This window comes from Anarhichas minor, unplaced genomic scaffold, assembly GCF_050575085.1.
Source record: "Anarhichas minor isolate MPS153535 unplaced genomic scaffold, ASM5057508v1 ptg000024l, whole genome shotgun sequence".
In the NCBI taxonomy this organism is placed as follows: Eukaryota; Metazoa; Chordata; class Actinopteri; order Perciformes; family Anarhichadidae; genus Anarhichas; species Anarhichas minor.
The window spans coordinates 8,998,025-9,012,302 of NW_027466470.1; the positions used below are offsets into that span (position 1 = coordinate 8,998,025).

The following is a 14,278-nucleotide window of genomic DNA, read 5'->3' on the forward strand; positions in this document are numbered from 1 at the left end:
AAGACAAAATGGAAATGTAATTCTGTGTTTGGGCAGAGACTTTTTTCCCTGACCTTTTAAAAAAATAAATTAAAAAAATTAGATCACACAGATACTTTGCCATGTATTGTAAGGGACATAACTCAATATAACGATGTATTGATGAAGTGCCAGCCTGCTTGTTCTGACTGCAGCACTGGAAATTGAATAGCTGTAATGAGGTTCATACTGTTAATGAGTTTAGAGTATATACACATTTTCATACACACAAGGATTTAATGTTTTTTTCTCCCAGATCTTAGTCTCGCAGCACTACGGTTTTAGATATACCACTAATTTAAAATCCATTCATTTGACATGCTTTACTTTAATTTGAATCATTAAATGCCAAATTGCTGTGTAAGCAGATCAGTATCATGCAACTTTCTTCCCGTAAGTCACGAATCATGTAAAATAGAAGAGATAGTGGCAGCATTGCTAGTTCATTTTCTATGAAAAGGACAACGTAACCTTATGTTTCACAATTATGTTAATACTCGAGAGAGAGAGAACAGACGTTGGAATTCAAGGCTATCCGAGTTCAAGGTCGGGCCTCGGAGCAGATGAGCTGCACAGGAACTAAGTGTCTACACGCAGCAGAAAAAAAAAAGTGAAGAGTTAAGCAGCCACATAAGCTACGTAGAGTCCAGAGATCACGTGTTGTCTGTCTTGTGTGGTATTAATCATACTGCTGACCAAGGGCTGTTCTGGAGGCTCTGAGGAGATTTGCACTCCCACTTATCTGCAGATCACTATACATACAGAGAGTGAGAACTCATAGACAGTAGGAACTCTATTTTTGAAGAGGCGCGGGCCTGATTTTAGAATTTCCTTGACGCGTTAATTATCTGGAGGATGTTTCAATTTAAGATGTTTTTCCCCATTTGTCAGTCAAACACAGTGGGTTAACGTATCAGTTCCTGTACAGCGGAGATTATTTACTGAATACAATAAAGCTGGTCAGCAGTTATACATTTTCACTGAGGAAGGCCGGAGTGTGCTGCCTGGTTTGTATTACACACTGATTAAAAGAATTTAAAATAGAGATGAAGTATGCGTTCATATATTTCAGCTTTGACTGTCGTATTACGTTTTGCCGAGTTGGCTGTTGGTAGATGCTGTCTTGTGCTTTTTTGTTTTCTGTCTTTATCTGTAAAGTCAGAAAAATACATCTAGCTAATTCATGAATTAAAGCTCTTTGCAATAAGTAGTTTTTTTTTTTTTTAAACAATGCCAGTATGTGAGAATTGACATTTCCTTTCGGAGATAAGCGAATCCTTCATTTACAGTTTAAGATTGTTCCCTGCGTTACCGGCGCACAGTCACCACCCACCGGTCAGACGGGCCGTGATGAGCAATGTCTCAGACGATAAGTCTGCTCATGACAACACCGTGCCAGACTCCACCTGCTCTAAATGCAGATAACTATTGTTTGGCTGTGCAGAGGACAGCTAATTAGTTGTTCCTGCTTAATGTGCAGTGTGTATTCTCAGAGAGATGTATTGCGGGGAAGTTTATTATAACAATCATATCTGTGCTTAAAAAACAAGAAATGAAAGGGGGGGAAGTGAAATAACCCATTTTGAGAAATGGTAGAATAACAGTGTGTGCAATTTGTATTTTACCGTAATGATTGCTGAGGCTGTAAGGCTTCCTCTCATGTTGTCACCTAAGTAAAACCACATTCTTAGACCTTTTATGGTTACTGGAGCTATGACATTAGACTCAGCAGAGATACTGCCATGAGTTATTACAGTGTCACTGTGAAAAAAAGCTATCCTCCTGACAGCCCTCACCGGCTATTATTTCTCCTCACTGCGTCGAGGGTTGCAGGGATATTTTTGTTCCACCCTTTGTTTGGCTACTGCAGCTCTAAACCTCACTCTACTCACTGATGGCTGCTTGCAAAGTTAAGGAATTTAAACTTGCACGTGAAGAAGAAGCTCAATCCCCTTTGGATTGTAACGTGATTATATGACTTCAATGCAAAACATTCATCGTTGTTGTCGGTGTTGTTTTTTTATGAGCTGTCTTGCAGTTAGCTAGAGGAGGAGCCAGTTGTCTGGCTGCCTGTAGGAGTTGAACTGTGTGCGTTAGTTGATTTACCCGCTACTATCTGCAAAGCATGCCTGCTATGTGTCTGTCGCCATTTAGGGAATTCATGAATGACTGCGGCAGAAAATTCTCTGAAGCCGTAATGTGCACGACTGTGTTTTTTGTATTTGCATATAATGTAAATTGTTGGCATGTGGTATCCTACTTTGGATACCACAATTGGATGAAATAAAAGTCAAATGGGTGACCGAGTTGGGTCAAGTTCCCACTGGGAGGCGGGAGGCAAAACCCTAAAATCCCCAGAGGGAACAACCCAGACACTAATTTTAAAAAATGCTTTTATGTCTGTATTTGTGCACGTACAACCACATGTATGTACCTTGAGGAGGGCAGCAGATGTGTGTGTGTGTGTGTGTGTGTGTGACGGTGTGTTCATGTGCTCACTATATTGGTTTCTTTTAATATGTCTTGGATTATGTTTTTCATTTGGAGAATATTTGAAAGTGCTCCAGACTGGGAGCGGACTGTCAGTAAATCTTTCAGAAGCATTTTTCTGTGGCTGGTACAGGGTGAGCTAATTTTAACTACTTTATATACCGTTGAGTACCTTAATCTATAGCAATGCATCATATTTAATGAGCTCATCAAAGCTTTTTGGCGTATAATTTAACAGTAAAATATTCTGGTGAACAGAATGGTTGTTTAAGTTTGCTAAATTAATTTTTATTGCAGAAAAGAAAACATTATTCTTTGTTTTTTGGATGTTTTTACAGCATTGTTTGAAAATAAATACGCAGCATTCTCAATCTGGTTTAAGTGAACTAAGGCTGCAGCTAATAATTGCTTACATTATAGATTAATCTGCTGATTACTTGCTTGATTAATTGTATGAAATCTGAGACAATACTGACCAATATCGAGGGGATATTTCATCAGCACGTTGTTGTTCAACCAACAGTCCAAAATACAAAGATATTCAGTGTACTGCAAAGGAAAGCAGAACATCCTCACAATTGAGAACCAGAGCAGATTTGTCATTTTTGCTTGAAAAAATTATATGAACAATTCAGTTACAGTATTACAAACAGTGGCCAATTAGTATTATACTAATATACTAATTGGCATAGCTGTATTGAGGTTTTTTTTTGTATCTTTTTACATTTCACCACTGATTCAGTTTAATTTCACATGCGCTGCCTTTTTCCAGTGAAACAACAAACCTCATGCCATTCATTGGCATGCTGTGTGTGTGTGTGTGTGTGTGCGTGTGTGTGTTGAGGGGGTGTGCTGCTAAAATAATGCCCCGGCTGTCCTGATATCCCACAATTCTACTCAGCTGCACGGTGGAGTGTGATAGGCTGGTGGAGAGGGGGAACTGCAGCAGAGTAGCACCGCTGTCAGGAAACAGAAGCCCACTCTGAATGCAACTCGCGTAAACCAGCTGAACGAGGACGGTTTACCTGGTAATAAACCTTTTTTCTTCTGCTGCTTTTCTCATCACATCGAACACCTCGGCGGTGTTAAAAGACACGCGCGCGCGCGCTTCCCCGGTATGTTCAGCTCTCCGTTTAATCTCCTCTTATTCCACATTCGGGTCGTCCGACCACAACACCCGCGGCCGCTGACAGATAATTAACATTAAAATACTCTTCTACTGTATTCACTCAGGCGGAAAAGTCGAGCGGACGTGGCTAACCGTGTCGGAAACGTAACCCTTTCATCCCAGCGTTTTTGCATTGTAGCCTCTGCGTAACGTTTTAGCGACATGTTTTTTGTTTTTTCGCTGAATGGGCTGCCTGCTGCGGCCGTTATTTTGTAGCTCAAAGTCGGATGTTTCAAAGCAACAAGCCGCTTAAGGTACAGTAGGCTAACGTGCTCCGGTTTCGAGGCAGAAAGTGGGGAAATGGGGGGGAAACGGGACGATAGATCTGATTTCTTTTCCCCCCCCAACCTTAAACCCACGCGTGTTTTTTACATCAGTGGAGGACAGTGCTGAGTCACTGGCAGACACGGCAACATTTGAGCGCAGTTAATGGATTGCAATTGTTAAATTGTCGGAAGGTTAAGACGACATTCTTGAGTGTTTTTGATCTGCAGTGCGGTAGGCGTGGTTAGGGGCAGGATGACACGGGCTGGATCCTCTTTTAGCATCCTCGCATCCACAAGCACGAGATGCAATGGCCGGAGTCTGACTTGACAATTTAATTAAGATGCACAGTAAGCTGTTGTTGCAGTAGCATTGGAGGCAGCGACATCGTGGGCCTTGTTAGCAGGCTCTCGTAGTGTATGCATTGAAGAGAGCCCAGCCTAATATGTTTTTAAACCTGTTAACAGTGTGTTAGAATATTAAGATAACTGTCTTTGTTTAAAAACTGCTGACTTTATTTGATATTCAGGATGATCTTTCTGCAAAACCCAACTTCTGTAGGCATGGCGAAGCTTTACAGGCATGAACAACAAGTCAATCCCAAAACAAATCTTTGTTTTTAGGGCTTTTGGATTTCCAGAAACATGACACCCTTTTTCCTTCCTTGTGATTGGCTGACAGTAAACACAGAGACACAATGGGGTCACTTAAAGGTAAACTGCAAAAGCCTCTTTTCATTGTTTTTTAAAAAAAAAATTTAAAGTCAACAAGGGTGAATTTGATGACGTCACCTTGTGACTATTTTCTGACGCCAACTGATGAATCGTGAAAATGAGAAGCAGATTATGAGCACAATGTCCAAAATAACTATAAAAGTGAGTGTGGTGAAGGCGTGTCCCAGCTGATGTCAACAACCCATTTTAACATGGTGCTCTCCTGCAGACATGATTGGTGATCAAGTCACAGCTACTTTACTGATTAATTATAGCTAATCGCGTATGCTTCATCCCCGTTGGCCCGTCTAACAAGTTATTAGCTCCGAGATATCGTTCTGATCTTTTGCATTAACGGGGGATTTTTCTTTTGTCAAAGGTGCTGTGCAGCTGAACAGAGTGCTGCTATACATGTATTGCAGATATTTTCCCTGTCGGACTCATTGGTGATGTTTGTGCCAGGCTTTCAAGGAAAATAACCCTGACCTTAAGCGACCGCACGGCCACAAAGACATTAGATGTGGCGAATAATAATAGCAATAAGTTAGCTGGTCTGTCTGTTGTATCCCTGAGTGCCTTGCTGCGAGTGACAGTAATGCTAAGAATGTAAACGCAGCAAGCTGACAGGATTTATGGCCTCCTCAGCAAAGATGCTCTCAGCCTGAAGTCACCTTCATGTGACGAGTATCCCTTCCCCAATTGCTGCTGTTGAGCTGGGGAGTGTCTGGTCTTGTTCGGTCTACAAGGGTTCAACTAAAAGGTCTGTGAAAAGCCGCTGGAATGGCTACGAAATAGAAAAAAATACAACGTGCAAGAACGCATGTGTTTCAGCTGTTACGAGACATGTACGTTTCACAAAATAACCTTCAGTTAAGCAGTGGATGACGCTCGTGCACTCAGTTGCCAGTTTATTGGGTGCAGCTATCTAAAACGAATGCAGCCTGATAGAGCAGATCTGCAATGAATACTACCTTCATGAAGATTATAATGTTCAGTTATTGTTGAGTCTGTTTTAAAGAGATGTTGAAAGTTAATGATTATTTTGGAGGCTGTAGTTTGTGGTTCCAATGACGCGTGTTTCTATTATTGTGTCTGCCCCATTCATGTCAATGAGGGCAGACTAAACAGAAATGCCTTGCTGTTTAGTGCAATACAGTTCGACTAAGATCTCCGAAATGGCCGTAACTTGAATCCACCCCTCTCTAAAACTGCTTCAACAAAAACTGAACACTGTAACATTCATGAAGGTAGGATTTATTGTTTTATTCCACTGTACCTAATAAACTGGCAACTGAGTGTCGATGCAAAATATGTCTTCATCCCAACACTAAAATAATAAGATAAGAAAAATAAAAACCAATGTCTTCACTTTAGATGTGTTGCTCAGTCACTCATTCTACCATTTTGTACCATTGTAGCTTCGTAGGACGTTTTTTCTAATAGAGGGCTCTGTTATTGGCTGGCCTGTTTGTTGGCTCTATAAATTAAATATTAGTTGCCAGACCTGTCTCTGCACTTAATTTATGCTGCACCAGAGCCGGACAATAGTCTGGCTGAACGTACTGAGGTAGAGCACGGATCTGTTGATGTTTCTTGAATTGTTAAATGCAGGACGACACTTTGCTAAGCCGTGAGATGTTATTGAGAAACATGTCGTATGCATGTCGTATGCCTAAATCAACTTTGTCAAAATGTCTGTCCTTACATTGCAGCTTGTTGTGTCAGTGAGGAACAGTAATAGTCTCTATAGAGAGTCAGGCTAGCAATAAGTTCCTGGTGTTGCTTGTTACACCAGTTTAGTGGACTGACAAGTTCAACTTTAGCTCGGTTCATTCCAGTCTAACTTTATTCTAGGGCTGCAACTACTGATTGCTCTCAGCATTGATTCATTTGGTTATTATTTTCCAAACTAATCAAGTAGATTAGATTAGACAAAGAATGTTCAGCAAAGTTTACATAAGCCTAAAATGATGTTCAAAAACCAGACACCATCCAAAACACAGACTAGATTTACGAGATCGTAAGACAGGGAAACGATAAATTCTCACTTTGGAGAAGCTGGGGACATGAAAATAATGCTAAAAAATAGTATTTTATTTATCATATAAGTCCCTTTCAAAAGTAACTTTAGTTATTGTGACAGTTTACCTACTCACCAGTAGTTTACATTTATGGTGGCACTCTATTAGGGCTGGCCTAATCCAAAGAAACTGTTAAGTCGACTAATGCTCGTACAATTTTGTCGACTAATCGGTTCGTTGATTTAATGGACGGATCTGTAAAACCTGAGTTTTTCTCTAAAGAACCAGCAAAAGCTCCACTTTAAATCTTGTGTTTACAGAGATGTGCTCACTAGTTTCTTGGAATGAAGTCATTCTAATTGACTAAAAAGATTTTGGTCGACTAAGACCAACAACAGATTAGTTGACTAATAAACTGACTGAGAGGGGACAGCCCTACACGCACTGTGCATGCAGCGCTAATGGTGCATGCAATGTAAGTCACTGCAGTTAAACGTATTCACTGAATGCCTCAAATCTAATGTAAATGTTAAATGACAACAAACGTAGGAAACGAACACGGTTTGCCTGGAATTTTTCACTTTCACGAGAAGACAAATCAATAAATGAGTTTGTTGTTTTGAAGTCAGGACACTTCGGGGATCTGTGGCCCCTCAGCAGAGGTAACTCTCACTTGAGTGGCGCCAGACCAGCTACATGGTATCCTGTTACAGGAGCTGTTGTGTGTGACAGCTGTCAGCCCTGCAGCCATGTAGAAGGGTCTCATCATAAACTGCAGGCCCACTCAGGATGGGCCTGGACGTGTCAAAAGACGCCAACTATTCCCCTGCATGTAGCCTCCATAAGCTCCTCAAGGGGTTATGGGTGTGGGGGGGGGCAGGGGTGACAGGGATGGGCCCAGCTGTGGTTTACTCTGGCTAATGGCACTCAGCACAGATGGCAGTCGTGTGTGTGTGTGTGTCACTTCCAACAGTACGCATTACAATCACAAATGGACCTTTTAATATGGAAGTGTGCATGCATGGGGCAGCACCACAGTATTTAGTGTCAGTGATCTATTATATAATGTAGCTACATATTGATAAACCCCTGATTAACCTTTAATTGCGCTGTTCTGATGGGTAGCAGCTTCTCATTCTTAGGTTGTAGGTAGAGGTTGTGAACATTAATTAGGCTGTTTCTGCCTTCTCAGCCAACGAAAGGTAGTTAGACATCTTTGAGTTTTGTTTATTTAAGCCTGCAGTTACTTGCGAATGTTGAAAGGTAGATTTGAAATGATTCGGATATGATAAGTAGATTCAATACTGTCTTGAATCCATCCCTGCTTCCTGTGCGCCTGAGGATCTTTGCTGTAAAACAGCAGCTGTGTCTGACAGCAAATGTAAAAGCTTTAATGACTTTACATGTTGAATCTCTGTAACTCAACGTTATTCAGCAATCGAGCGGCAAAGCACGCGTTTAATGTGTTCGAAAGTCTGACAGATGATTAGATTTGAAAGACTTTGCTTCAAGCTGAATCTCTACATTGGTGCAATAATCAGCCGCTCCTGTATACCAGCAGTGATCCAGGACACTAAATGAGTTGTGAACACAGCTTTCTGAATGCGTTATGTATGTGCCAGTCCATGGTGAGGGCCACACACACAAGGCTACTGTGTGAGGGCTGTTGTGCGGCCCCGTGAAGAGTGCCTGTCACCAGTGACTGAACGTATTCTTCCTCCATTTCTATGGTGCTAAGATGTTCCTTTCCTCCCCTCCTACTATAGTTCCCGTTTCATATGGGGCTTGAGAGAGAAGCAACGGTTAGCTGTGCAGCCGTCGCTGATTACTGAGCCGCTCCTCAACTCTGCCACACGTGACACAACAAAGTAGCAGAGCGCTTCCGAAAAGGACTCCAGTTGAATTTGCCTTAAAGGTGGTTTTAGCATTAGTTAGCCTCATTTGGAAAATATGGTCTTTTTAAAAAAGCCAGGGTTGGAATTTGGATCTTGTGACTTCTTCGCTTCAATGTACGTTTTCCGCTTCTCGGGCCTGTAATCAACATTCGGCCATCTTTACGGCCTTTTTATGGCACCTGAAGTTCTTGAAGTTTAAACTCGAGTAAGAGTTTGATCAGCATGTTGCGTTCAGTGACCCTTGATGTTCCTGACTTCGATAATGGCGTGTGCAGAAGTAACGTGTCCAAGTCCAGATCATTCTGCTCCATTTAAACACCAACAACTCTCTCAACTGAAGTGTTTTGTGTTACTTGTTAAATCTTTATTTGGCTTTATATTGTATCCCCATTTTAAGTGATTCCATAGGAATTGAAACCCACTGCTTATTTGCGAATATGAATGTATCATTCTGCATTACAATAAGCAGTAATACCAAATGATATTGAATCAAGATGTTGTTCTCCCTAGTTTACACGCTATTAATCTCACCTATGGCGCTTTAAACGAGACAACAAAACACTCCTTTCAGTTTAGCTCAAAGTATTTTAAAGCATTGTATCTGTCAGAGTGTAAGATGAACAAAACAACATGGAGGCATGATGAGAGCAGGGACTCCAGCTGTTAATAAATCCAGCTATGTGCCAGCCAGTCCTGTTCACAGCAGGACATGTGGCGTTAGGCATGTGGGCCAAATTTAGTCCTTGAAAAAGCTTTCAAGAACTGAGACGGGTTTCTTATTACAAATTGTAAAGTATTTTGGCCCCCTAAAGCGAATTCCTGCTTGAGCTGTTTCAAAAATAATCAATACCTAGTGATACTCTTTTTTTTTTTTCTTTTTTTTTTCTTTTTTTTTTTTTGTTGCGTTTGGTTTCACAGCCATAGTTTCCAATTGTAGTTGTTGTAGTTTTTCATAAAACATGGCCGTCGTTTTGGGGATCGCCTCAGCACCACAGTGTTGCTTTTGTTGATCCAGTGGCCGCTGTCCCCCGGCTGGAAGTCAGAGATCCTCCCCCGAATCCTCCCGGAGTAAACACGGCCCTATAAATAGAGCTGGCCGACAGCAGAATGACAGGCATCCGTACTACAAACCCCAGACTTCCTGCAGCAGAGGCCCCAGTGTGCTGTCCCTAAAACACGGCCTCCTAACCCCCAGAACCCAATGTCGAAGTCTGTGGGTACGGTTAGCACAGGGGGCCCCCGGTGCAATCCGTCCCATCTGTCGTCTTCGTTTGGCAAAACCGGCTATTAGATGTTTCCTCTTGTTACACGGTTTTTTGGCCCTGAGGGCGGCGTCTGTCGCTGGTATGCTGCTATTGACAGAGGGAAGGTCGTGCTCTGAGAGACGTGTACTGCTGGTGCACTACATGTACTTTGGAGGGTTGTTTGCAAGGTTGCCGCCAGTGTATTGCAAGTACATGGTGGACATATTATTTTCATTCAGGATTTTTTTTTTTTCTGCTTAACTGATTGTTTTGGAGCCGAAACATTAATGTTAGTCCATCAACAGAACAAGAATTTGCTGATGGTTCAGGTCATGTTTTCGAACCAAAAGGCTGAATATTCTCCAGCACGCTGCTTTTCTCTGTTTTATACCGTTTTATTTACCGATAATGACAATAATCCTGAGTTGCAGTCCACGTGAGAGTGTTTTGAGCCAGTTATATGTGCGATACATACAAGAAAGAAAGAATACTAAATAATAAGTATTTGATTTATCTTTTCATGTAATTTATTGCCTCTAGTTTCTCTCCTCTCTCTTTTTGTATCTCCGTGTTTCACCGAGGGGGGACTGTGGACAGTGAGATGGCATTCAAACACTCTGCAGTCTCGCTACCAAAATGAGTCCCTGAATAGGAAAATGAATGCCCCCTCAAGTCAAAACAACTACCCCCTCCCCCCCAAAAGAAAAGCAGTCGCCCTCGAGGGAAACGCTGAGTATATTGTAGAAACTGTGGATGTCAGGGCATCAGCAGTCGAAGCACTTTCCATCATCAGCTGTTGAGATTCTTAAAAACGAGACTTGAGTGCACCAAAACCACTTTACCATTTTTTTTTAGTCTGCTTTCAAACAATATCCACATGTCTGCATTTGCATCAGAGAGGAGCTGACGGTAGATAAATTCATAACTAGTCAGCTGACTCATCTAGCTGTCCTCTTTACCCTTTACCCCCCCTCCACACTCCAGCGTGATTCACCATGACAACTGAATCAGGAGCAGACTCGGAGGCCAAGCAGCCGGAGGAGAACAAGGAGACGGAGAAGGCTAAAGCAGCAGCCGAACCCACCTCGCCTCAGAACCAACCGGAGCAGCTCCCCGCCGCCGCCGGACACAGCACCCCGGCCAGGAAGGAACAGGTCAGCCTCTTCGTAATTCACAGTCAGCGAAAAATCATTCAGCTTCAAACATACTTTTCCGATATTCTACTAACACTTAAGTCATTTATTTGAAGGTGTTTTCATCGTGGCGTAAACACCGTACGTATCCCTTTTAGATTAGCTTGACTTTGAGAAAACATCCGAGCCATTCGTCCCACTCCTGAATGAATTGTGTCTTTGTGTGAAAAATGTAAATGAACAAAATAAAAACTGACGCCATGACCTCAGTGTTCTCAGTGGCGCTTGTAGCCATGCAACAGATGCATCCGTCTTTCAGTCAGTGCTCGATGCTTTCATTCTGGAGATGATGTGAAAGACGTATTGGAAAATGTAATTGTTCCCAGTCAGCAGATTTGACTGATTCACTGGGTAAACAGACCTACTGAAGAAAAGCCCGAGGCTTATAGCAGTTCATGGTTCCAGATCTCTAGTTCAGGTCAATGAAATGAACTCTTGATTTGAACTGCAACGATGACTTATTGTCGGTATTTTGAGTAGACTCGGGGTCCACACTGCATCTTTAACCGTGGGGTATTCAAAAATAGTAAATGAAATCAAGAACCGCCATTTTGGCGATAGCGAGCAGAAATGGCAGGTTGGTTTAATTCGCTCTCTCGATGAATTAATGCGTAAAGATTTCCACTCTCTGGATGGGCCTTTTCTACCCTCCTGGCTGTGAGTGATTACAAACACATTGCTTTTGTAAGCCGAGTCCGACTGGCATGGGAACTGATATGCTTCTGTACTCTCGTAGGTCCAAGAGGCACTAAAGTAATTAAAAACGTGATGTTGTGCCATTTTCATATGTCGTCCTCCCAGTCACTGATGGCTGATGGATATGTACACCAATTTAAAACCATGCGATCGCCGCAGTGTAGCTGCTGAAGGTTCCCAAATAACATAGCTTGTAAACCAGGAGTGGGAAAAATGGGCGGGGCAGCATTAGGTGATCTGTTATGAAGAAGAGTGAAGCCCTCTGCAGCCCCACTGATGTTCTCTAAAATCTAAAGTGCTCGGCCCAAACAATCTATTATCTAATCACTCTACAAATTGAATTTCCAGTGCTTCTAAACTGCAGTGGGGCTGTTTCAGACTGGAAGCAGATTCCTGCTTATTCCTTAAGCTTGTAGCTGGTGTTCTTATCTGAGAGTTCTGATGAAGATAAACACTGTATTGAGTTTAAACTTATAGATTTCCGTCATTTACAATCAGCCGACGTTAAGGAGTCGAAAGTCACCACAGCCAGATGTGGACAGGCAGTAAAAAGTCAGTGCTGCTTTTGGGATGTTTTGCCTTTCTTGTGATGTTAATGCAATCTGAGCGCGCTCAGGCTCACGGCCCCGCTGACCGAGCACTGTGGCTTTTATCGTGATGTGGAAAAAACGAAGTATGGAAATGTTTGATGAGGAGAAGAAATGGAGCATGAGTCGATGCGCAATTGGTAATGGACGGTAATGAGAGAGCAGCAGATGCTGGGTGAGGGATGGATTCTTAGCACAATTTTAATGAAAAAAATATGAATGTACACATTAGAAAGCTAGCGCATGACCGACATGATGATGCACACCCTTGAGATTATACAACTTTGTGAACATCCGATTTAGCCTTGCTGTGTTAATCAGCTAATCATCTGATTCATCTATCTGGTTGTATAAATATCATTCGCGATGCACCAGTCAATCAACCAATTTTCAGCTTGATCGGCCATGACCAGTGACCGGCCAGTCGGTCTGAAATTTAGCCACTTCTGTGCTGATCATGTTTACACTCGTGTGCTGCATGTTGGTTCACGTCGAGCAGTAACCGACGATTATCACGGCCACACACACACACGCATGATAATCATGGTAATCCCTGCAGCAGCAGTTGAGATGTTTCAGTCAGTATCAAAGCTAGCATGGCCAAAAACTATTTTTTTAAATGTATAATTTACTTCCTTGCATCCCTTAAGGTGTTACCTATCTGCCAATTCACACAGCTCCGACAATGCCAGAGCTGTGTGAATTGGCAGGAACTGGGCTGAGAAATATCACAGCAGCCTGACACAACAATGTCTGTGTTTCCTGTGAGACACATGCTCAGGCTGAGATGTCTCTCTGCTCCAGCACGGTGCACATATGTGTAAAATCTCAGTAGTAGAACTGTAGACGGAGGCCACTTCATTCATACCGTATCGTTCACGAATGATCCTTAAAGGTTTTGAATACATTTGGTAATTCTTGGAAATTCGAACTAAATCAAATCTAAAATTAGACTTTAATCCTCATGCTCTCTGAAGGTGACTGCGATGTCCTTCTATTGTTCAGCACTACTTCTAAAGGGGTCTACTTGAGCTGCATTAGATGGATACAATGTGATGGATTCAGCCTGTATAACAAGATAAGAATTTTTCAATACATAAATGAAACTGGGGCATTAAATCCACTCTGTGTGTAAGTGTGACTGAAAAATGTCTCAAAGCCAGAGGCCTCTTTTCCACCATGAAGTCAGTCAGCGAGGGCTTTGTTTTCAGCCAAGTGGAAAATTGGATTTTCTCTATTTAAGACAAAATGGCAGTGCACCTCTAGCTCTCCTCAGTGGGACCCGATTACATTTACACAGGGTCCCAGTCTCCAAATTAAGGTTTTGGACATGTGACAGGACTGCTGATTTTGTCAAAGACGACTACATTAAGGAACTGACGTTGAGGGCAGTTGGGTAAGGAAATAGTGAACAGAAGGTCTTTTTCATTTCTGATCTGTGAACACTTTAAACCTAAAATCAGAATGCCATTCATACAATGAAATGAATGTAGAAACGTCTCGCTGCTTCACTACGTTTAACAAAGACAACAGAGAAAACTGTGATTCATCATTCAAATAATTACTGTTAAACAAAAGTTGTTGTTTTCTTCCTCTCAGGAGCAGCAGGAGGGGGACCAGGTATCCCACAGGTCATCCACCAGTCGTCTCTCCAGGTCTCCTTTGAAAGGAGTGAAGAAGACGAAGATCATGGAGTGTAAAGTCACCATGCTGGATGGCTCCGACTTCACACTCAATGTGGAGGTGAGAGGAAGCGGGAGACTTTTTGTTAGAGGGTAGTAAGGTAGGGAGGAATGTAACCGATGTAATGCATACAGGGCATCTAGCCGACGCATAATTCACTTCTTTAATTTCAGGATAAAACAGAGTTTAAGTTTGCAACTACATTCAGTTTTCACTTTTCTAATTTTAAGCTGGAGTCTGAAGGTATATTGAGTTATTTAATAGGCCGTCAGCACTTTTCCTGGCAAAAAGGGTGGAACAGGGTTC

At 42.2% G+C, this 14,278-nt stretch overlaps 1 protein-coding gene across 10 annotated transcripts in view; it reads left to right on the plus strand.

Moving 5' to 3' along the window:
- Positions 1–14,278, plus strand: part of LOC142956078 (band 4.1-like protein 3) — a 44,925-nt gene that overhangs the window by 5,257 nt on the left and 25,390 nt on the right. For 2 of the 10 annotated variants that reach the window (XM_076097384.1, XM_076097389.1), the window contains exons 1-3: positions 3,359–3,536; positions 10,798–10,967; positions 13,889–14,032. In XM_076097384.1, the coding sequence (XP_075953499.1) occupies positions 10,809–10,967; positions 13,889–14,032 (303 nt within the window). In that variant the 5' untranslated portion in view covers positions 3,359–3,536; positions 10,798–10,808. Of the gene's footprint in view, positions 1–3,348; positions 3,624–3,786; positions 3,931–4,594; positions 4,654–10,797; positions 10,968–13,888; positions 14,033–14,278 lie in introns of those variants that run through there. The other 8 variants (XM_076097393.1, XM_076097391.1, XM_076097390.1 and 5 more) reach the window with 8 other exon arrangements.